General features: G+C 38.7%; 3 protein-coding genes across 5 annotated transcripts; 2 read left to right on the top strand and 1 right to left on the bottom strand.

The window, feature by feature from the left end:
- Nucleotides 1-60: 60 nt before the first annotated feature.
- pih1d2 (PIH1 domain containing 2) lies at nucleotides 61-3,532 on the top strand. The gene is made up of 5 exons (XM_034113315.1): nucleotides 61-237; nucleotides 2,142-2,262; nucleotides 2,358-2,588; nucleotides 2,725-2,999; nucleotides 3,152-3,532. The coding sequence occupies exons 1-5, from the start codon at nucleotides 61-63 to the stop codon at nucleotides 3,287-3,289; spliced, it is 942 nt and encodes a 313-aa protein (XP_033969206.1). The 3' UTR covers nucleotides 3,290-3,532.
- Nucleotides 3,533-4,290: 758 nt separating this feature from the next.
- dixdc1a (DIX domain containing 1a) lies at nucleotides 4,291-14,148 on the bottom strand. 2 transcript variants are annotated; one of them, XM_034112909.1, is made up of 16 exons: nucleotides 13,722-14,148; nucleotides 13,445-13,622; nucleotides 10,108-10,265; nucleotides 9,849-9,994; nucleotides 8,293-8,382; nucleotides 7,988-8,041; nucleotides 7,838-7,888; nucleotides 7,477-7,581; nucleotides 7,301-7,354; nucleotides 7,117-7,206; nucleotides 6,500-6,577; nucleotides 5,904-6,065; nucleotides 5,737-5,803; nucleotides 5,435-5,543; nucleotides 5,080-5,188; nucleotides 4,291-4,847 (listed from the first exon to the last, which is right to left on the bottom strand). In XM_034112909.1, the coding sequence occupies exons 2-16, from the start codon at nucleotides 13,465-13,467 to the stop codon at nucleotides 4,764-4,766; spliced, it is 1,380 nt and encodes a 459-aa protein (XP_033968800.1). In that variant the 5' UTR covers nucleotides 13,468-13,622; nucleotides 13,722-14,148; the 3' UTR covers nucleotides 4,291-4,763. The 2 variants fall into 2 exon arrangements, with proteins under 2 accessions (XP_033968800.1, XP_033968799.1); XM_034112908.1 differs by having other exon boundaries at nucleotides 7,117-7,209; nucleotides 13,722-14,147.
- A 3,695-nt stretch (nucleotides 14,149-17,843) lies between these two features.
- On the top strand, nucleotides 17,844-21,775 carry nkapd1 (NKAP domain containing 1). Of its 2 annotated transcripts, none has more exons than XM_034112953.1 (6): nucleotides 17,844-17,991; nucleotides 18,268-18,344; nucleotides 19,826-19,914; nucleotides 20,068-20,205; nucleotides 20,424-20,477; nucleotides 20,958-21,775. In XM_034112953.1, exons 1-6 carry the CDS (start codon nucleotides 17,913-17,915, stop codon nucleotides 21,385-21,387), a joined length of 867 nt encoding a protein of 288 aa, XP_033968844.1. In that variant the 5' UTR covers nucleotides 17,844-17,912; the 3' UTR covers nucleotides 21,388-21,775. The 2 variants fall into 2 exon arrangements, with proteins under 2 accessions (XP_033968844.1, XP_033968843.1); XM_034112952.1 differs by having other exon boundaries at nucleotides 20,955-21,775.
- Nucleotides 21,776-22,149: the final 374 nt, after the last annotated feature.

Genomic DNA, 22,149 nt, shown 5'->3' with positions numbered 1-22,149 from the left:
CTACCTTTAGTGGCTTGCTAGCCTCAACATTAGTGTTTGCTGACTCCAAGTCACCTCAAGATGTCTGGCAGCACAGGGGATGTTTTACAGCAAGTCAACCAGTTCTGGTCCATCCTGGATGATCTTTCTCAAAATGACCCCGCAGCATACCGCCAGTTGATAGAGAAGCAGATGAAAGAAGGAGCTGGATTCAGTGCACCGCCTGAGCTAGACTCCTGTATTCGCACTGAAATGTTGGTAAGTTACGTCGTTTGCATTAGCTTAAAAATGAACGGTCACTAGATAAGTTTAACAACCAATCCTGCTATATTAAATTCTCTGTGACGACAAACAGTGCGTCACAGCAGGGAAACACAGGTGTTTCTCATTAATAATAGACCCGTGCCAACCAGGTAAGTGAGCTATATTACAGGTGTGGAACCAAATTAAATGACCCAAATAAAAAGCCACAGCTGACGCTTTAAACATGAATGTATTCCTTTCTTTCCAAAAAGCATCTGTGCCTTTCAACTTTTTATTAAGGAAAACGATACGTTTTGTTTCTCCTTGATTATGACTTACTATTGCTGGCAACTTGTTACAATCAACATTTTAGCAGTAGGCCTACCCTATATGTGAAAAGGACACATAATATAATGGTCACAGAATTTGGTGTAATGCCTGGCATTGACAGAAAAGAATATTGCTTTTACTAAGTTACACTTTTTTTAGTAAGTGAATGTGTGTCCACTGGGACAATGCTCAATAAGGTCAATGTGTATCATCTACTGCACCTGTCTGTCTAAAATAGCTTAAACTATATAATCACACAATTACTAGATAAGATTAAACTTGAGTAATCTTCAAATAAACAAAATAGTGAAGGGGCCCATCACAAACTCCCATAGCATTTAAGCATCTCCAAATGGATTGTTCTGTTCAACCAACAGTATCACACCCAAAACTATTCAGTTTACTGTCACAACATTAATTATTTGCAATATTTTAGCTTAAAAAACGGGAATGGACTTTTCCCGTAAACATTGCTTCCACTCTACTTTCTATCCCTTAATACAGGGCCGGCCCTGACCAATTTGCTGCCCTAGGCAAGATTTTAGCTGCCCCCCCCCCCCCCCCAACTGCAGACACTCACTATGACTCGCGCATGTATGCACGTGCACAGTTGTGGCATGACCACCAAAACAGAAAGATATGGACACAAGTTGTGTGCAAATGTATTTAGTTTCCTATCCATGTGAACATGATTTAAGTGGGGGGTGGACCTAACATCCTCTAGGAGCATGCCCCCGGATTGAAGTTAAAAGCATCAATCTGGTGCACTTTGAGAGCAACATTGAGAGATATGGATACATCTCTCAACATCAATATGAAACAGAACTGTAAGCAGATTTTATTTTTCTTTAAGGATATTTTACAAATCACTCCCCTTTTAAACTGTATTCTTGTTTATTAATAACAACTTTTTTGTACTGTCATATAGTATTTTATACCTGTTTTTTATTTATTCTCTTATTTTTGTATAACTATAATGATCATATAAAGGTGTGCCTTTACCTCACTGAGCTGAGGTTATCAGAGCCTCTCAGTCTTTCAGGAGAGAGCTCAGCTCTCCCCCCCGCGGCCACACACAGTAAATTCCAATGTTAACAAAAGCACACAGAAGCTGTATACGTTTTTTGGGAGTTTGATTTATTTTAAATTAACACAAATACAAAATTAAAAACTATAATTGCACACTAAAACCATTATTTAAAAAAAAAGAACAATTTCACATAAACCTCTGGTTTTTACTGGAGCTGGGGCAGTTCAACTTGATTTTGGGGGGGGTGTGCCATAGTTTATGGGCGCTGTACACAATATAGGCGTAGTTCTGTTAGTATAAGATAATAAGATGTACTTTGTTGATCCAAAATCGGGAAATTGTGTTGTTATGAAATTTCCCAAAAAATATATTTTTATTTCGAACTTTCTTTTTTTTAAATGTTTGGCGCCCCCGATGGGTTGATGCGCCCTTAGCATTCGCCTATACTGCCTATGCCAAGGGCCGGCCCTGCCTTAATAGAAAAGCTGCCACCCCTGTGTGTGTTTTAGTTTAGAGATAGGGTGTGTATTGACAGGTGTTACATCTGTGTTCTCAACAGGAGCCAAAGAAAGGGTCACTGTACATCAACATATGCAGCTGGAAACGTGTGCCTGCACCTCAGGATCCCAGCAGGCCTTTACCTGTGTGTGCAGGAAAACTGGAAACAGACGAGAATGAAGGTCAGAGTAAAAGTCAAAGTTGTGCAGCATCACAATCTACCGAATCGAATTCGTTAGAAGAAAAAAACAATACATTGTAGTTTTTCTTTTTCCAGGTATCTGCACTGTGTTGGATGTGGCATTTAACCCTGCAGTGCTACAGGAAAGTAAGAAAGACAAAACAGAAGTCTACATGCTGACCCTGAGCTTTGCCCAGCAGCATCATGGGATGAGGTTATCTCAGGAGTACACTGTCGTCAGCTGTAGCCCAAAGAGTAACCCAGAAGACTTGCACCGCCGCCTTGGGTTTCGGCAGTGGCCTTACACCTCCAGTAAAACAGACACAGGTAGGGCAGAACGTTTTATACCCAATAAGCCGCTACAAGCCCTTTATGGTGGATCTATTTTTCTTTGCCGCTGCAGGTGTATTATCTTTCACCTTCTACCAAAGTTCCTAATAATCTATCGTGTTCTTTTTCACAGCCAGTCAGACCCCAGCTGCCCTCCTGCAGCAAATAACCGCTCTACGCTCAGAGAAACAACACCAGGACCCTGGAGCCCAAATTGACTTCAGACCTGCAGAGCAAATAAATATGGATTTGATCCAGGTCATCTCCACCACATTTGTGCAGCCTCAGAAGCCTGAGTACCAACTCGAGGTGAAGACAGATAGGGAAGGGGTTGCTCGCAGCATGGAGATCTTATTGGATCTGCCAAAGGTTTGCTCCATGTCCGAGTGTCAGCTGAGAATCTCCAAGGTAACCGGTTACACACTCCTTTGAACAGTTATGAACAACTTTAAAATCCAATGCGTGTCAGTGCGTAGTGGGATGTCATTAATATAATGTAAAAATACATAGCTGTTATCGTTCTGTGAGTAAAACTGAGCGGTGATTTTATTTATCTACAGGACGACGTCTTACTGGAGGTGGAGGATGTCTACTATTTGCTTCTAGAACTCCCCAAACCTGTTATTGAAGACACTGCATCGGCCATTTTCAATAAGAAGAATCGAACGCTAACTTTGAGAGTGGATGTTTTTTTATGACAATTTGACTAAATAGTGAAACTAATAATGAAGAAAAGAGGTGAGTAGTGCTGGAAATGGGCAGAAGAAACTGTGAAGCTATGCATTCTGACACTGAGATGACCTCAAACCAAATAACCAAAACAAACTGAATTCATGCTATGCAATCTGAAAAGCCTGAAAAGCCTCAAAACAATAGACAGCTCCCCTGTAAACTGATCTGTTCCAAATCCATCTGGCTTTGTGCAGGATACGATATACAAATAAAACCCCTCTCATATTTGTATTCATGATTTGTTTTTGTTTCGTTCTACCCGTGAATTTCTGGGATTCGCCAATTTGTCCTTATTTTGTACTTCTCTTAATATTTTTAGGAGGAATCAAAAATACTTTTTACTGAGATAGATAAAAGAATCTGGCTTTCACAGATACAAAAAAAAAAAGTATCTATAGTTCAATTTTACATTTTAGAAATATATTTAAAACACATGAATATCATATTATCAGATTAAGATGTGTTACAGCATGATAGTATTTGCATTATTCAATGTGTGTATTTAAATAACTCTATTGGTCCACTGATCCAATTTAAACCCATGGAGGATTTCAGCTTCAGAATGGCTTACTCTTAGATGCTAGATCATTTTCCTGTTACATCAGTGCAGAAAGAAATAGATATATTGTTCACAGTACTTCCATTTCAGTCCTGCTGAAAGGTTATGCTAATAACACATCAAATCTGCCACACGCTTTTATAAAAGAGTGAGATGAAAACAATAATTGCTGAATGAGACCCAATGTTTTACTGAAACAAATGTGTCACTTTGTCCCGTGCTGTGTGGGTTGATACACAGCAGCAAGCATAATTTTGAACCCCCACAAATTAATTGACTTTAATTACAATCTATTGCTTTTGTTTTTAATGTGTGGGTGTATAAGTGTAGGTGTATAATGGCTTTGAGCTGGAGTACAATATAATTACTCTAGGCACGTTCAATAATTGACAACAAAATTATCCATGCTGCAATAATTCATGTTTATTAAAACATCAAAATTGATGCAGAACATCAACATCACTATTTGGCAATCTGGAACGTGTGGAAAATGTCAGTAAACATTTTTATTTTAAGGTTTGCATATTATGCACGTTTACAGCTTTTAAGAGCACCGGTCCTGATGTGTTATTTGTAAATTCAAAAAAAGCAATCTTTGACCTGACCATACATTTTTAGTCTTACAAATTCATTTAGAAACTGCAAAAATGTATAATATTCATACCTTCAAAATAAAAAAAAGTGGTACTAAATGTCAAAGAACAGATTATTTATATGAAACATTCACATTTAAAACATGGTATCGTACTGGTGTTAAACCTATTGGTCCAAGTTAATTGTATTATTAGTATTCTCTATTATGGCATCACAAGTGCTCTCAGTGAGATCCTGGTCCAGTGGCAACAACTGAGGTTTGTAGTGGTGTTCTGTGGCTTTTGGCTCTACCTTTTCTCTCCGTGGTCCTCCTCCACCCACGCTACAATCTTCCCTTCCCAGCCCGGCACGACTGCTCCGTCCTGGAATACCTGAAGCGCCAACATCCAGCATTTACATATCTAAGAACCACTCACATCTACAACGAGCAAAGGTCTGGATTGAAAGTGAGAATGACTACTCAGTCCCCCTGCAGTGTTATTTGAAGTATAGCACAGCCACGGCTATTATTAGCATATCTTACTCTATAACTGCCATTTTATATTTGCCTGCTGACGTTGATGTGAAAAGAAGCAGAGGCTATAATTTTCCTCCCACGCCTACCTCCTCTTTCACGGTGCCAAACTCCGGGTCGAGGGCCTTGAAGTGATATCTGAAACTGCCTTGTCTGTCCACCGCGGCCTTGAAGTCTCGCAGTGTCACTTCACCCAGCCTGTGAAAGCGCACTGTCAGTCATGATCTATGCACATATACACCCACATGGACATTACGCTTGACAATCATTTACATTTTACAGCAAAGATTCTGAAGCATCTATATGTAGATCAAGTCATGCCTGGATTAAGCCATGTGTCCTCGGTGAACACAGCAATTTGCTTAAAATGCATGCATGCTACAGTGAGGGGAAAAAAACAACAACGTTACATAAACCTGTTATAAATTGTTTGTTTTTTGTCACCTTTTTGGGATGTTAATCAAAAATGGAGTGAGCGAGCGATCAGTGAAGTAGAGCACTTTAGTGGAGATGGCGGTGTCCAGTCCCGGGCTGCTGTGTGAGTGTGCCATTTCTGGAAATAATCACAAACACAACAAATGCTATTTTTCACAACCAGAGTCTGAAATGGCTCTCGCCTCACAGCCAATCATGCCCACTCCATACATAGCAGTGTAATTGCATGGCACAATTTGATTACAACAGAGTTGAGATGTTGCAGAGGATGACAAATCCCAAACAAACAACAAGGATTCTGTTTGTCTCACTTGAGCTCTGCGGCCAGGAATCCCGCTCTGTCGAGGTGGCTCTGCGTCCCGGGGACTTAAATTCCTCCTGGAAGAAGAGCCATGGTAAACATGATTTGTTATTGACTCACTCATTAGGTGACAGATGCGTTAAGATTTTCTCCGACATGGTGTCTGTGAGTAAGTACCCCTCGGTCCTGTCTGCGCTGGCTGTCCAGAGTGTGTACCCGGTCCATGAGGCTGCCCACCCCCTGCTCCAACGTGTCCAGCGTGTGGTGTTGGGGATCATGGCCAGAGAAACCGTCCCTCAGACTACGCAGGGCCTCTCTGACCAGCTGCAGCTCCTCCCCCTGTGACAAACAGCTTCTTTATGGTTAAACACTTTCTGCAAGGTTTTGATTTTCATATTAAGGCAACAAGTCTGGAAGACATTTACCACTGAGAAAAACATCAAAATGCATAACAAGTCTCATATTTTAATAATTAAAAGTTCAGAGACTGTGAAATGTATGACCTTTAGCTTTTCAATTTTGTTTTAGTATATTATAGTTGTGACCCTGTGTGTCAAAATATTGACTTATTACGTTATCATGTTAACCTTGTACCTAATTATTTTTGATAGGAATATCTTATCATTTAGACCAAGACAACGTTCTGACTTCATTTTTCTTATATTTTTTCTTTTTCTACTCGAAATGAGCTTTGATACAATAACCACCATGGACAGAAATAAACAGCAATTGATAGTATTAAAATAAAGACCGCTATAAAAAAGCATACGTACTGGGGAAGTGTGTTGGAATACTGCAGGAGATGTAGAAACCACGGAGTTACTGTAACCATCGCTTTCACTCCTGAATGACTGCAAAAATAAACAACAATACATGTAAATATGTAATTAAGGCTGGCGGATTTTCAAGGATGAAGCTGGTAATTTTTCATAATAAGGTTCAACAAATGCCATGATAAGATCAGTATCTTACCAGCGTAGCCAAAGCCTGATAAACCTTATTCCCCTGTGCTTTACCTTTGAATCCCCTATTGTTGTACACAATGCTATTTAAACACATCAATAAGCTTCTGTTGCAGTGAGTGACATGTTTCTTCATCACTTTAAATACTCACCAACATTCTGCAAATAGGACATTTTAAAAACATATTTCTCACCTCTTTGAAAAGATTTATATATTCAGTAAAAACCCACAGGCTCGGGGCTAAGTGCCAGAGGGTTGGATTGGAGAAATGATTGAGCATTACATTTTTTATTATGATAAATAATATCCATAAAATCCACATAGTTAAGCTTTTTGATTTATTTTTTTAACTTTTGTACTTAACCAGATTGAAATTAATATTTGAATTGATATATTATATTGTTAAAAATCAGATCTGGATCCCTACCCGTCCATGGCTGACTTCGTGTGCTTTATGTTGGGCATCATCAAGCTTCTGCTGCTGCTGCTGCAGTACTCTGTCTTTCCTACCGAGCTGCTGCTATGTGAAAAGAAAGATGGATGACATAAGTCTGCATATGAATGTATCCATCCAAAGAATGCATTGAAGTGTGAATAATAAAAGATGATACCTCATATTCACCAAGCAATTTGTTCCGGTCACTCAACTTGTGTTTGAGCTCCGCCTGCAAACAAAAATAAATTGGCTTGATATAGAGTGTTATGTTGCTCTCACATAAACCTGCCTCCACAGGTTAAGCAAGTCAAACATTTTATCGTGTCAAACGGAAATCATCACTTGTCTCACATTTTCCCCTTCCAGCTGATCTTTGGCCATGTTGCACCTCAGCAGCTCCTGCTTTAGCTGCAGCACAGCGTCCTCCTGCACTGCCAGGCGCTGCTGCAGAGCATCCTAATGAGAGAGGGAGATCAAAGAAACGTCCATAAGAGACCTGAATACAGATACACAGCATCCACCTGCCTCATCTACAGCATACCCTTCTCTAAACTTTATCGTCTTATAAAAAGTGAAGACTATATAAAAAAAAATTGTAATAGAAACTGCAAAATCCTCAGTGTAGGATAGCACAACAGTGGAATATATTTAATTATATTTTTTTATGAGATTTAACTTGCACACAGAGGTGAAAATAATGTAAGAGGTTTACCTTGATGGCCTGAAGGTGGCGTGCCTCCTGTTTGTTTCTCAAGAGTTCCCTCTGAGAGCCACACAAATGAACAATGGCATTAGAGAAAGGCATTCTTTTCTTGTATGGCAGCTCATCTATATTAAACCTAATTGCATTTACTCACTGTACCTTGAGATCAAGGCCTTCCTCCACACTTTGGTCCAGGCGACTGCGGATTAGAACCTTCAAAGGGAGAGGGTATGAGAGCGTAATTAGAGAAAGGAAAAATGTCAAAACCTATGAGGAGGCAGTGGGCCTGCACGACAGAGGGCTAGCAGATCAGAGAGATTCAATTGTGCTCTACAGTCTCCACTCTGGAGAGGAGTGATGGTTGCAAACATCATCACAACAGAAGGGCTGACACTGACACTTCACACAGAGAGAGAGGCGAGCAAGTGTTGGTTTCTCGAGTTAGCAGAGAGAGGGCACTGTACCAGCTGCTGTTCAGCGCTACCCCGGCTGTCTCCCATGCTCACAGATCCATCCTGGTCCTCTTCTGGGAGGGAGCCATGGAGCAGCAACGACTGAGGGCAAAACAGACAATATAAAAGTATAAAGTAAAAGCTTGTAAGCAGTCAAATGTAACTAAACATGGCAGGGACGCATCATTTATTTCTGTATTTGTATTCACAGCAGTTTAGACTTTTAATACTTGGCTGCACAACAAGTTTACTATTCCCACTAATAAAGCCGGAGAATTAAACTGGACTAAACCGTATCAAATTTAAAGGATAATGAAAAGCCTGAAAGGGTAAACACACACTGCAACTAACCCACATATACTGTACTGTACAGTATAAAGTACACAGGTGCAGACACAAACATAATCAAAGTATAATGTGGTGTATCCAGGATGCCTGAGGGTCTATTTCTAAGAGCTACAATGTTTGTTTCACTTCATTCATTTGAAATACTTGGAAATTCTTAGTTGATTTAGAGGTCTAGTTAAAAAGGGTTTAGAATGTAAAATATGTGATCCACTTTTTCAAATGTGGATCCCAGTAAGAAAAGAAAGACTTTGCATTATAATGGAAATGTATTGTCCATCAATATAGGTTTTTTTTATTTGACTGGTTCGGTTTTCTTTATGAAGTCTATTTGTCTATGAGAACTGCACAGTTTTATAAAAATATGGAGTGCATACCACCTATTATTTAATGTTCAAATATATACTGTATGTTGAAAATACACTATATATATATATATATATATGATTATCTATTAATAAAGAAATAATAAAAAAAACATATCATTTAATATAATGTTCAAATTGTTGCACATAACATTTTTTGCTAAATGCTGTGCACTGTCCCTGTGAAAGAAAGAAATAAGTTAGATTAAATGACCATATTTCAACCTGTAAAATGCAAGTAATATGAAGTACTTTCAAAATAAAAGCATGTTATCCAATATTATTAATTAACTACTGTAAATCCAATATTTGCCATCCCTGGAGATTCCCATGTATTGTTTTCACTGCATTAGAGGCATGTAGCCACTGGATCAATCATCACTATCGCAGAGATTACTTTGCACGCATGTGCTAATACTGGACCAGCTTTGTATTGATTTTACAGTGGAAGAATAGAGATTATATTGTCAGCCTGACCAGCAGTTGAGAGATTATAAATAGTGTCAATAACAATGGACAAATAGAGGTCTGGAGGGTCAATCTTGTGATCAACGAATGCCTTCATGAACCCCAAGTAGAAACTTTAACACAGATGTTACGAGTCCTATCTCATACGTTTCAATAGAGCTGAGGTGTATTACAATTTTTATTATTGTATCCATTTTTCTCAAATGTATTTGATCTATTTTGAACATGTGGGCAGAGGATCAGAAGTCTGTACGTGGCTAGAATCTCTGTGTGCTATATTTGAGCTGTTACCTTCTTATGGTGCATCTGTAGTCTGTGTGCCTTCTGTCAATGTGTTCATATCAAAGGAGCAGTGGTTTGCTTTTTAAGTGTGTCATCACCGGGACTTACCTGTAGGCGGAACACCATCCTCCTGGCCTCCTGCATCTCCTTCTCCAGCTGCTCCTGGTGGGCGTCCAGCTGCTCCTCCCAGGATTTCTCTTCCTCCTGCACATTGTGCCCGAGGGAGGGACACAGTCCGCACAGCGACACATCCTCTGGAAGGGAAGAGAGTTAGAGGGGAGATGAGGCTATGGAGCTATTCTTTTTCTTTGTTGGGATTCATTGCAACGCATCTTGCTCTGAAAGAGTTGATATGCAGCCAACCGACCTGTGACATATTTCTTCTCTGTCAGCTCAGATTTGTCATCCCAAGGTTCGCCTTGGTCCTCAGACTGATCATGGAGTGCTTCTTCTTTAGGGGTGTCAGCACACTGGGTGATAACATACTCCTCTTTGGGGGAGTGAGCAGGGCTGGCTGAGCTCAGGCTGAAACAGATGGTGGGCACGGGAAGGAATGAGTGTGTGTGTGTGTGTGTGTGTGTGTGTGTGTGTGTGTGTGTGTGTGTGTGTGTGTGTGTGTGTGTGTGTGTGTGTGTGTGTGTGTATGTGTGTGTGTGTGTGTGTGTGTGTTTGCATCTCTGCCAAATGAATGGCAATAAATAAACCCAGAAACATAAAATGGAGATATACCCTTTAATAACTCCCCAAAGAGCATACAAATGTGAGTTAATCACATTTTAAACATGCAATGCCCATAAGAATACAGTGTATCACAGAATATGTGCAAATAATGACAGAAACCTGTTCAGAAAAAATACCCAGCGGGGACAGAGTGGTTCAACTCTATAATGTTTCCCACAGGAAATTCTTTACATAGTTTGCTAAAACCCTTTGGCCATCTTTTCAAAACCATATTCTGTATGGTCTCTGAGCAGCTGGTTTTCTTGCAGCTTTTATGCATTTGTGTTTTCTGAGAGCATCTTCAGCAGCCTGAGGTACAGGCAGGCTGTCATCTTCAATGCGCTGTGTTTTCAGAAATAGGATACAGCTACTGTGACCTGTGACCTATGGCATTATGCATGCTCCTTTAACATGGGATTCCTTCGTTTTCCACTGTGTCTTCATGGGAAAGCAAGCCTGCGTCTGCAGAAATAGATCTTAACTCTATGCTTGAGAGAAGGCATAAAGAACCATCACAATTCATCACCCTGTCACTGAGGCCAAGAAAATCTGAGTGGGAAAAAATAACTGTGGACTTAACTGTGGGATAAAACTGTGTTTAAACACCAAAGAATGTCCTGAGGGATTGCATTTGCTCAGTTAGGAAGAACATATTCTTCCCATTATACATATGTAGAGATTTAGATTGTAGCTGATGAGATTTTCTGCTTATCCAATAGTATTACTCAGCACAAGCTAATACCACAACAGACAGTAAACCCGTAACACGTGTATTATCTGTCACTTTATAGCATTCACGCTGCCTCTTTATAGAATAATTGTGCACATGTTGCTGTGAATGTTTATTATATTGTGCACCTAAATTCTGCCTCTGAGCCACCAAACAAACTCAGAACAAGATTAAGCGGCTTTGTTAGGCTGTACTGTGAGCTAATCTCAGCACACTAAATGCTTACGATGACAATGCAAGTTTGGACTGCTAGCATGCCAACATGTGCTTATTAGCACATAACACAAAGTAGAGCTGTTGGAATTGTTTGAAGGTATTTGGTCAAAAATCAATAGTATTAGACCAATAAATAAAAAGACCTGATGATGGCGTTAGAAATCATTTTGAATTGACACGCCAAACCAGCAGTGGATAAGAAATGTCACAAATGAAAAAAAAATGTCAACCTCATGGTGGCACTCGAGGGAAAGTCAATGGCTGACAAAGGTTATTATGATTCTTCATCTCACATATCTGTCTCTCTGGATATCTTTCTTACATTTGATGGAAGTTCATCCAAAGGTTGATGAGACATTTCAGTCTTGAACTAAATGGATTGTAGACCACAATGAGAAACGTCTGATTGTTCAGTCCTTCCCACTCTTCAAAAAGAGTAATTGCATCCAGTCACATAAAAAAAAATGAACTGAGCTTCTTATCAGATGCTGCTGTGATTATCCCTAAGTGTTTCTGGAAAGGGGATCAAAGCAGTTGCCTTCAACTAATTGCGTCATTGCAGACGATGACATTATCAAGATACCCTCTATCATTGTCTCAGCAGGCAGCAGTTCAATAAACTAAAAAGTGTCCTTTAGTCGCTCGCTGTTGTCTGCTACACCGAAATAAAACACAAATACAGATTTGGAACATATGGGCAAACCAAGGATTACGCACTGGGATTTGCAGGAGATGAGCTTCAGTGCAACAGATTATCTGATCAGCAGTGGTGGAAAGTTACTAAGTACATTTGCTACACCACTGTATTGAAGTGCACGTTTGCAGTACTTTATTTGACTTATTACATCTGCTTCATACCATTTCAGAGGTTTGTATGTTACTTGTAACTCCCCTATATTTACCTTCCAACTATATTTCCTCCATAAATCCAAATAAATGTTCTCTTCGGGCCTCTGGTTATATTCTAGATGCTATTAATCATTATCAGTTTCATCAAAGACAGACTCACCTTCCAAACATTTGGAGTGGTTCATTTTCAATAACTTTTGGAGCATCCAAAAGGTATATTTCAGGTATTATCCCCCCTCTCTCCTTTTCTCTCTGGATTAACGTCTCAAGTCGACTACTAATTTTTATTATCATTACAACTCAATTAATTGCAACTGACTCAGGGGACATAATGGGACATTAAGTACAATATCAAGAGCATAATCATGAACATCTGTTTTAACCATGTACTGTTACACTACTTCACTTTAGATCTAATACTGTTATCTGAATGGAACCCCCCCTAGACTGATCCGTTTTGTTAACCTGTTTATATTTTAATTATCTAAACTGTAAACCTGATTTTGGCATTGTATATATTTTGAATCCCAACATATTTTAAAATTGTCTTAGACTTTAAATTTGCACTCTTTCCACATTGTACTGTAACTGGGAAAACATACTGTCTTTTTTTACATTAAAATTATTAAATATTTGTTTATTTCCTAAATGATCCTCTCAAGTCTTGTCAATGTTGTCTTGTGAACTGTTTACAGAGGCCAGATCCCTATATTGGGATGTCCTAGAGTTAAATACTGAACTGCATCTCGTCTTGTAATTGTACCAAATCTAGGCAAGGATGCTGGCTTTAAGACATATCTTCATAAGTGAGACTGTATTGTAATTGTTATTTTTATACAATTTAAAATGTATGACCTCCATCCTGATCATGAGATGGAAGAGCCGGTAATGGTAGTCACATAGTGGTTGCTAGGCAATAGCAGCCCAGCTCTGAGAGACAGGGACACACCTACTGCACCGTAAACACAGTGAACAATAACCTGCACAGTTAAGCTAGCAAAGTCATATTGCAATGGTGAAATGCATTACTAGCATTAAGCCTGATCCAGCATGCTGATAAGAGTATTACCATGATGTATATCCTCTTGAATATAGGCCTGCTGTATTTATATCTCTGCTACGGATGCACTCGCTAGACAAAAACAGCACCCTGGGTTGCCATAATGCTATAATAAAAAACTGCTCTTACCATTTCATCTGTTTGGCTCCCATGCTGGTGTTTACTGGCTTAACCTCCCATACAGTTGCAGCCCCACATCTGGGTGATGCTCTGCTTCTCAGTCAGGACCATAGCCCAAACAGGCTCAGACAGCAGGGAGGGGAGCAGCCCTGGAAGCAGGCGACCAGAGGCGTCTCCACGTCGCACACTGTGTTCAATCAGAAATAACAGCACGTTTAAAGCCAGCCATCAGCATATCCCCCAAAAACAAAGCTCCAAATCATACCCAGAAGCCTGTCTATCATACCTAGGCTCAGTCCTAGCTGGCAGTAAGAGAGACAGAGGGAGAGAGGGTGCTCAGCAACAGCAGAGTCTGAAGTCTGCCTGGTTTCTCATTGCACTCGCCCTGTGCCTGAGCTCACCAGCTCCCATTCACGAACACAATGTTTTTTGTTCCTTGCAGACGAGAACTGATGCAGCTCTTGTGCATCTTTTTAGCCTTTTTTCTCTGCCGGTCTTTTTTGCATTCTCCTCCCTCCCTCCTTCCCCTTTTTCTCTTCTGCTCGGACGCACTGGCTTTGTATCAGTCCTTCCTTCTTTCAGTCAGCGTGGATGTCAGACATGGCTCTGTCTGGGTGTGTTTACCCTCCCCCCTCTCTCTCATTCCTCCTCCCTTCTTTCCTCACTGCTCTCCTTTCACAAGGAGGAGAGATATTTTTCTGCTTCTCACTCCTTTCCCTTTTTGTGTTTACTGTATTTCCCTGCAGCTAAAATGAGAGCATGTGGATCGACAAAGATAAATGATAATCTGTGTTTTGTTTGATTCAACCAAATCACAAGCTTGCATAACAACAACAACATACCACGCATGCCGAAACATGTCAGAGGTTAATGATAGATTTACACAGTCAGAGGAAGTATGGGGAAAAACACAAACAGAAAATGGTATTTATAAAATGAAAACATGAGCCTACAATTACAGCTCATTTCAGATTATTCATGAACGTGTATTGCATGCAGTGACCAGACGTTTAACAGCAATGGTGAAGGGAAGACCAAAAAAACACTTTTTTTCAAATAAAATGTGCTGAAACATTAAAGGCATTTAACATTAAAGTGTTAAAGTGTTATGTTAGCAACTTGGGCAGCAGGCAACAGAAACAAAATATGTTCTAGAACATGTGCTGATAGTGTTAAATACTTGCTGTAAAGCACTCAGTCATTAAACTGTTAGAAATGTTTTGGCGTCACCAGCAAGAATGTTAAATAGGTTTGTAAGTGGCAGTTTGCATATGAGCCCAGAACAAAATGACAGTGCTTTAAATTCTGTAAGAGCACCATCAACACATGATTTAATGAGCTAAAGAGCAATATGACAGAGACATGGACATGTGTGTAGTAGACCACCAGAGTAATGCAGCATTAGATTTACACTGCATCCAACAGCAGAAGCAGGAGTGTTTAGATACATGAATATTACTAATATTACAGTAGGGTCACTTGTTTTATTCAATAGATGAAAGGACACAAATAAGTTCAAACCACATCATGCAGCCTTTCCTACAGTATAAGACACATTTAGCTATAAACTTACACTACAAATTAATTAACAAATTAATGACATTACTTACTGTAAAATGAAACACAATGTTCTTTATTGGTGCTTAAGTAGCTCAACATGATGCATTCATTATTTGGAAAACAATTAAAAACAATTATGGGCCTACACTCACTTTTAGAGGATAGAGAAAATGTTATGTTAACATCATACTGTATCAATGAGAACTTATTTAGCTTATTGTTGCCTAAATTAACAATGAATCTTCCTTTCAGGATTATTGGAATCACTAGTTGTTCTGCCTCTTATCATCCTCAGATGTTTATGCTATGCTTTTTTGCTCTGCTGACAAACTAATATGTCCCACCTGGCAAGTAAATCAAAGATATATGCATATCCAAGTATTTGATATGGGGATTAAATAGCTTAGGGGCTCTATCCAAAACTAGAGAAAAGAGACTTAGTGTAAGTATTGTTTCCAAAGAAAAAGTGGCATGAATATTTGGCAGAAGGTGATGATGACAGAGTGCTGATATCAGTTTGGCAAATTCAGAAGCTTTTCAAAAAGCCTTTCCAGGAAAATCCTTCATATAGTTCCCATTGTTTCTTTGTGCGCTCAGTTCTTTGAATGTTTTTCCTTCAATATTAAAAAAAGACAAGGACAAACTCGGGTACAGGGAAGGCAGATGATGAAGATTTTGGAGACCAAGATGTGACTGAGGAAGTTGGGGGAAACAAAGTGTATCATGAAACAATATTCTATGCTTGCACGGATGATCTATGAGGAGTGACTTTGCTGTTCAAAGCGTGGCTGGAAAGTCATTCCACCACTGGGAGGGAAGGAAGGAGAAGAAAGTGTGTTTGCCACAGGGACAGCATGCAGTCGGCCAATTTGAAATTCAAATGAGTTGGTAAAATAGAGCAGATTGTTTGTTCTGATTGTAAATCATTATTGTGCCCGCCACGAGACAAGATTTACCCATCTTTTTTATTTCAGTGACCTTCAGATATGCATGAAGCCCCACAGACTGATAAGATTTTTTCCCCAAGAATCCCATCTTTTTTGTTTTGTCAAATAGAATTTAGGAAAGAAGTCCATGAGGGTTATTGTTGGGGAGATAACACTGTATAGGTGAAAGTTGTTTTTGCTATTATAAACCCGCTATTTTGCATATCTGTGCATTAAATAGCTGCCATAGAGAAACAAACAATTTTGCTCTGAAATGATCTGAAAATGATTAAGCATTCATACCTCTGCCAATGATGCATCACCTCCTACATGTGTTATCCTAATAACAGAAACTGTTTGGTAAAGTTGAAACTTAATACAAATACAACTTTTTGGTTAACTTATTTAGGTGTAATAATAATGAGAACATTCTAAAAAATAGAATGCTTTATTTGAAATCCTGGTTCGATCAGAATTGAGCTACAAATACAAAATGTTCAACTAATTCAGGTACATTAATGTACAATAACTGCAATAAAACAGTACACTAAACTACTTTGACTGCTTCAAATCTGGTTTGATCTGTGTAACTCAACAAAGACTAAAATACCTTCTTTAATGAAGTTTAAACCAATGATTTTGAGAGGAAATAACAAAAAAGCAAAATAAAGAGACATTTCTTTCCTCGATTATCAGTCGTCCATGATTTGTGTCAGAAATTCTCCACAGTGACTGGTGTCAGAACTTGAAGGAGCTACAGTAAGCATCAAACATCTTGAAGCGTGAGCAGCACTTTCAAAGAAAACTCTGCCTATTATAAACACTTTATATCCAGCGAGACTGTAGCATATAGCTGACAGGTATTCATCTAAAATTAGGTTGAAGAGGCATACATAACATAAAATGAAACTTAGATTCCCACTGGGTTATATTGAAAGCACACCATTATCTTCATGGTTGGTGGTAATATGGATCACAGTGTTGCTCACTGCTTGTAGCACTTCGGGATTTGAAATCAAATATGAAGTGCTTTATAAATGGAACCCATTATTATTATTATTATTATTATTATTATTATTATTATTATTATTCATACATGTAACCAAGTAGTCCACTTATTGGCTGTCACTGGCTACCATTTAATTGAGCACCACTTACTCTTCATCACGCTGTGCTTGCATTACTGCCAGGGTATTGTAACTAGACTGAAATGAATTAGTTGTTACAAAGAGATCTTCCTCTTGTATGTATGACATACATTACCAGAACTGGCTGATGTTGCAGCTCCTGTTTGTAGCATTTTATGTAGCATACTGTGTGGCACTCTGAGGACTTTACATCAGTTGTGCAGGGTGTGGCATCCTTTATATTTAACCTTGTTTATATTTGGGTAAGTACATTTACTCAAATACTGTAGCCAACTACAGTAAAGCTTTCAGGCTGCTTATTCTTTTTATTTACTTTATATAACATACAAACGTAATTCATTGAAAGTCCTACCCCCATAAGTCTATATGTCCCCCCTCTAGTAATTCTTTATTTTTTAATTTATTTTGTCTTTATTATTTGTGTTTTATTCATTATTATATATTTTTGATTTTTGGTGTTTTTTGCTCTTTATCATGTGAAATGTATCAGGATGTGTAAGCGATACAATGCTGTGACCAATTTTCCAGTAAAGTGTAGTCGTCAGCGGCACATTCTCATAACTCTGAGCACAACTTGAGTGATTCTGTGATGTGTCCATGGTTTTCACCTTTGTATGGCTACTAGTTGTTTCCCTGTGATACGAATTCAAGAGGGAAAATAGGTATGTAGTCCTCGGAGTAGGTTTGATTTGCAATTGTGAGAGATATGGCCATTTTCTGATTAAAACACACGAAAACAAACTGCTTTGTACCACACAAGGCACTTGATGTAAAGCTTTTACGTCATTGATGGACGGACCATTGGACCAATCAGAGTTCAGTCTTGCCAACGTTTGGTGACGTATGACGTGCAAAGCGGAAGTACCGGTAGATGCTGTAAGCCGTGTTTTCTTCTTCTTGAATGCTACTCGTTTTGGAAAAGGTACAGTTTGTACAAATCTACAACATGAAGTTGAACGTGTTGTAATAGTAAGCAGTAATTAAGGCCGACTGTTAACAAGTTACATTTTGTTTATTGAAATATACTCTTGAATCCGAATATCTAACAGTATTAGCTAGCGAGCTAGGCTAACATGTGATGTTCATGTAACAGAGTTATTATTGTTGCAGCTATGTATACATAATAGAAATGACTCTTATATTGAATTAACAAAAGATCAGTTTAACCTGATGATGATTTACATTTGTCTCACTTCAGGTGTGATCATGTCAAGGCAGCCGCTGGGGAAGACACTGTTGAGAAATGTAATCCGCCACACAGATGCCCACAACAAGGTGCGTTTGAGTTCATGTGTTTCCGAGACACGTTGGAAATATGCCCTTTCATTAGGTGTACAAAGCTAGAACTGGTGCTGCTTTATACAACAGCCTGAGATTTGAAACATAATAACGTCATTGTGTTGCGTTATTCCAATGTGTTTTGTATTGTATCTACCATCATTGCTATAAATAAGGGTAGACTAAGAAGCTAATTGAAGTGGTAGCTGATTGTAGACCAGGGATATTCTCATTGCTTTGCCCTGGGGCTACTCCTGCTAAATGACAGGAGGTATGGGGCCAGTTAATAAACACAAACTAATAATACCTCTGACGGGGGTATGGGGGTCTCACCTAGCACTTTTTCTTTGTTAACAAGCTCTGTTAGTCTAATGATATGCTTTTTGATGCACTTTGACAACTTATCTACATTGACAGTTATTTTCATGGTTAAATCAGTAAATGGTCATCTGTCACCGAACCGAGTAGTAGCCTATCAGTAATATCAAGATTCAAGATTCAAGGCTTTTATTGTCATATGTACATAGCTACAGTGTAGTTATGACAATTACATTCTTAGGTCACAGGCTACTCCAACGGTGCAACACAATACAACAGATAATAGTGCAAGTAAATAAAATAAAATAGAATATAATAGAAATTGTGCAGAATAGTCTATATATATCACTGGAGTAGACTATAAAATGGTTTAACATTGCAACTAAACTTACTTACCTACCTAACCCTGCTTTTGCTGGAGGCACTCTTACTTTATCTTTACATATATACCGTATATTTGACCTATTCCTCAATTTTATTTGCACCATTATGTCACTATGTTATTTATTTGTATGCGATAGTTGCTTTGTTTGAGAAGCCAGGGACTTAAGCTTTTAATTTCTACCTACTGTTGCTTCTGTCCGTAACAATAAAGCCTTTAAATCATTGAATCTTGAATCTGTACAGTTGTTTAACTGCAATAACTTATCTTCATTATGGAGTAATCTGATGTTTTATTATTCAATTAATCAATTGTTTGTTATGAATGTAAGAGAACTGTGAAAAGGATCCATACTTATCTCGTACATTCAATGAAAAAGCAGCACTTCATCACATTTGAGAGAACCAGATGGCATGTGGTATTTATGTTAATCAAATCTCTTAAATTGTTAACAATTATTAAAATATCTGAGAGAGTTTTCTGTCTACAGAAGAACTCTTATCCTAGAGATGAGTTGTGTTTTTGACCTGAAGCTTTTTCTGATCCAGATTACAAATATATCGTTAAGCTAAGATATAAATGTATGTTACTGATATTTGACGGCAAATTCACAAAAGAAAGGCTTCACAAACTAATTAGCATTTCAGGAATTAAGTATTTGAATCCTGTATACTCAAATGCATTTTGTGCATCTAAGTAAAGCATTTATAACATGTGTTTGTCTAAGCATTGAGTCTGGGCAATCTGTAATGTACTTACTCTTGTTGACTTGCTGCAGATCCAGGAGGAGATGGAGATGTGGAAAAAGCGAAACTATCAGGTCCACACGTCCCACAGCACACATTTTCCTGACACAAAGAGTGAGAGGTAGGAACAGTGAATGTCCCAATTTAATTTGAGACACAGAAACCCAAGTGATACCAGAGCATCATTTGGGAGTATGTTTCATAATGGAGCCCTCCGTTTAGAGACCTGTTACTGTATGTTGCTGTCTGATTTATTGATGTAATGGTTTTTCAGGGGACAAATGCACTGTGATCGAGATCAGCCCAGAGACCTGAGTCGGGGGAGCAGAGAGCGAGGCTCGGAACATGATGAAAAGGAGGCTCGATACTGGAGCCGCAAACTGTATGAGTTTGAGGCCAAAGATTCTGACAGGTACAGTACAAGACTACATCTTCATCTAAACATGTATTTTTTTGTGTACTTCTTGGGAGAAATCTTGCTAAATGCTGATGATATTTCTGAAAGGTGAAAATAAGAAAGTTGGTGTCCTCCTTTGTATTCTTGACAGTTTTAATTTCCCTACATGATAATGTAACATAGGGGAGTCGCACAAGATTGACAAAGCTTTATCTTATGTTTTCAAATGCCAGGTGGGGACATAGTGGCTTCAAGGAGCTTTATCCAGAGGAGTTTAAAAGGGACAGGTAAGCAAAAATGGAACTGCACTGCATCAAATAAGCCAGAGATTAAAATGATTCTACAACTTCATTTCAAAGGGGCCCTCTAGAGATTTGACACTGTACTTCCATAATGTTAGTGCTTATTAAGTCATTTTATAACACCAGTCATCACCTCTTTGTTGTAATGAGGGCTGTGAGTGACAACTGAATATTTTCATTATCGATTCTGTGGAATACTTCAGAGAATATAATTTTGGTCAATGAATGAAATAATAAAAAATGTACGTCAAATCTCTTAAAGTCTAAGATGATGTCTTCTAAAGTCTTGTTTTGTCAAGACATTGAGTCAAGTATGATCTAAAACGGAGAAAAGCAGGACATTTTAGAGGGTTAAAACAACATTTTACTTGTGGATTGCCCCTAAGAATTATGTCATACGTACTAAACCTATCTAGCCTCATTTGTTTTATATTCAATTTGTCTTTTCATTTGTGAAAAAAGCAGTGACACAAAAAAGACTGGGCGCCACAAACTGAAAAAGGCCAAGTCTGACACAGAAGCAAGCTTATCCAAACGATCCAAAAAATCCTCTCGGAAGAAGAAGAAAAAGAAGAAGAAGAAGGACGAGGCGGAAAAGCGTAAGAAAGCAGAGTGCTCGAGCAGCAGTGATGACAGCAATGCCCCCAAAGACAAGCAGCGGAGGAAAAGGACTAAAAGTCGACATAAAAACAAGAAAACTGCGAAGACCAGAGGGAGAGAAGAGGACAGCAGCTCAGGCGAGAGTAATGATGAAAGGGAAAGACGAACTGACAGGCGTAAAAAGCGAAAGCAAGACTCCCACAAAGACTCAGACTCGGGGCCAAACTCAAAAAGGAGCAGGAAGAACTCGAAAGCAGCAGGCGCAGAGAGTTCAGATAATACTTCTCTAGACTGAGATTCAAAGACTTGGACAGAAACAGTCGCTCAGGTAACCACCAAAGAAAGTACTGCACAATTCTCTGGCTCTCCTCAAATTCACAGAGGGCGTCTCTCTGCAGGCCCTCTCTGTGTTGTACTTTGTGAGACATCAACAAACCTGTGCTGAAGGCTCTCTGCGGGCCCTCTGTGTGGCAGTTCCTCATCCATGAAGGGGGGGTGGGGTATCTTGCACCTGCCTCATCAGGGATTCTGTGGGCTGCAGGCTCATTGATTGATCATTGACTCTCGGCTGTCAGCCTCCCAGGGAGACTTTCTGTCCTCAATTGGCCGGTGTTTTTTAAACCACATTTATTTAAGAAATGTTTTCCAACTTTACTGGCCAATTATTTTAAAATGTGCATTTTTTTAACATTTACTTTTTTCTATGCCAACAATTGAAAAATAAACATCTATTTTAAAAATATTTTTGGTTATTTAAAAATGGTGAAATATAAATGCTTTGTCTTGTGATTTCATTATTATAATTTTTTTTTTACTGTAAACAAATCACATTTAAAAAGAAAAATAAACTATCCATCAATTTATCGACCAACAAGTGTAGCCAAATCTTTATATGGTTCCCACATGTAACACATCAAAATCCTGTCCGTTTGTGAATTTAAAGTGGTATAAATTAAGCTTCTGAAAGCAGACATAAATACATGATTCATTAAAAGGGCTTGAACTCATTCATTGCTAGGACAGAAATAGTTATTTTTGTCTTTTTTCACTCGTCTGC

This window comes from Trematomus bernacchii, unplaced genomic scaffold (assembly GCF_902827165.1).
Source record: "Trematomus bernacchii unplaced genomic scaffold, fTreBer1.1, whole genome shotgun sequence".
In the NCBI taxonomy this organism is placed as follows: Eukaryota; Metazoa; Chordata; class Actinopteri; order Perciformes; family Nototheniidae; genus Trematomus; species Trematomus bernacchii.
Note: the sequence above shows the minus strand (reverse complement) of the source record. Positions and strands in the feature narration are given on the sequence as shown.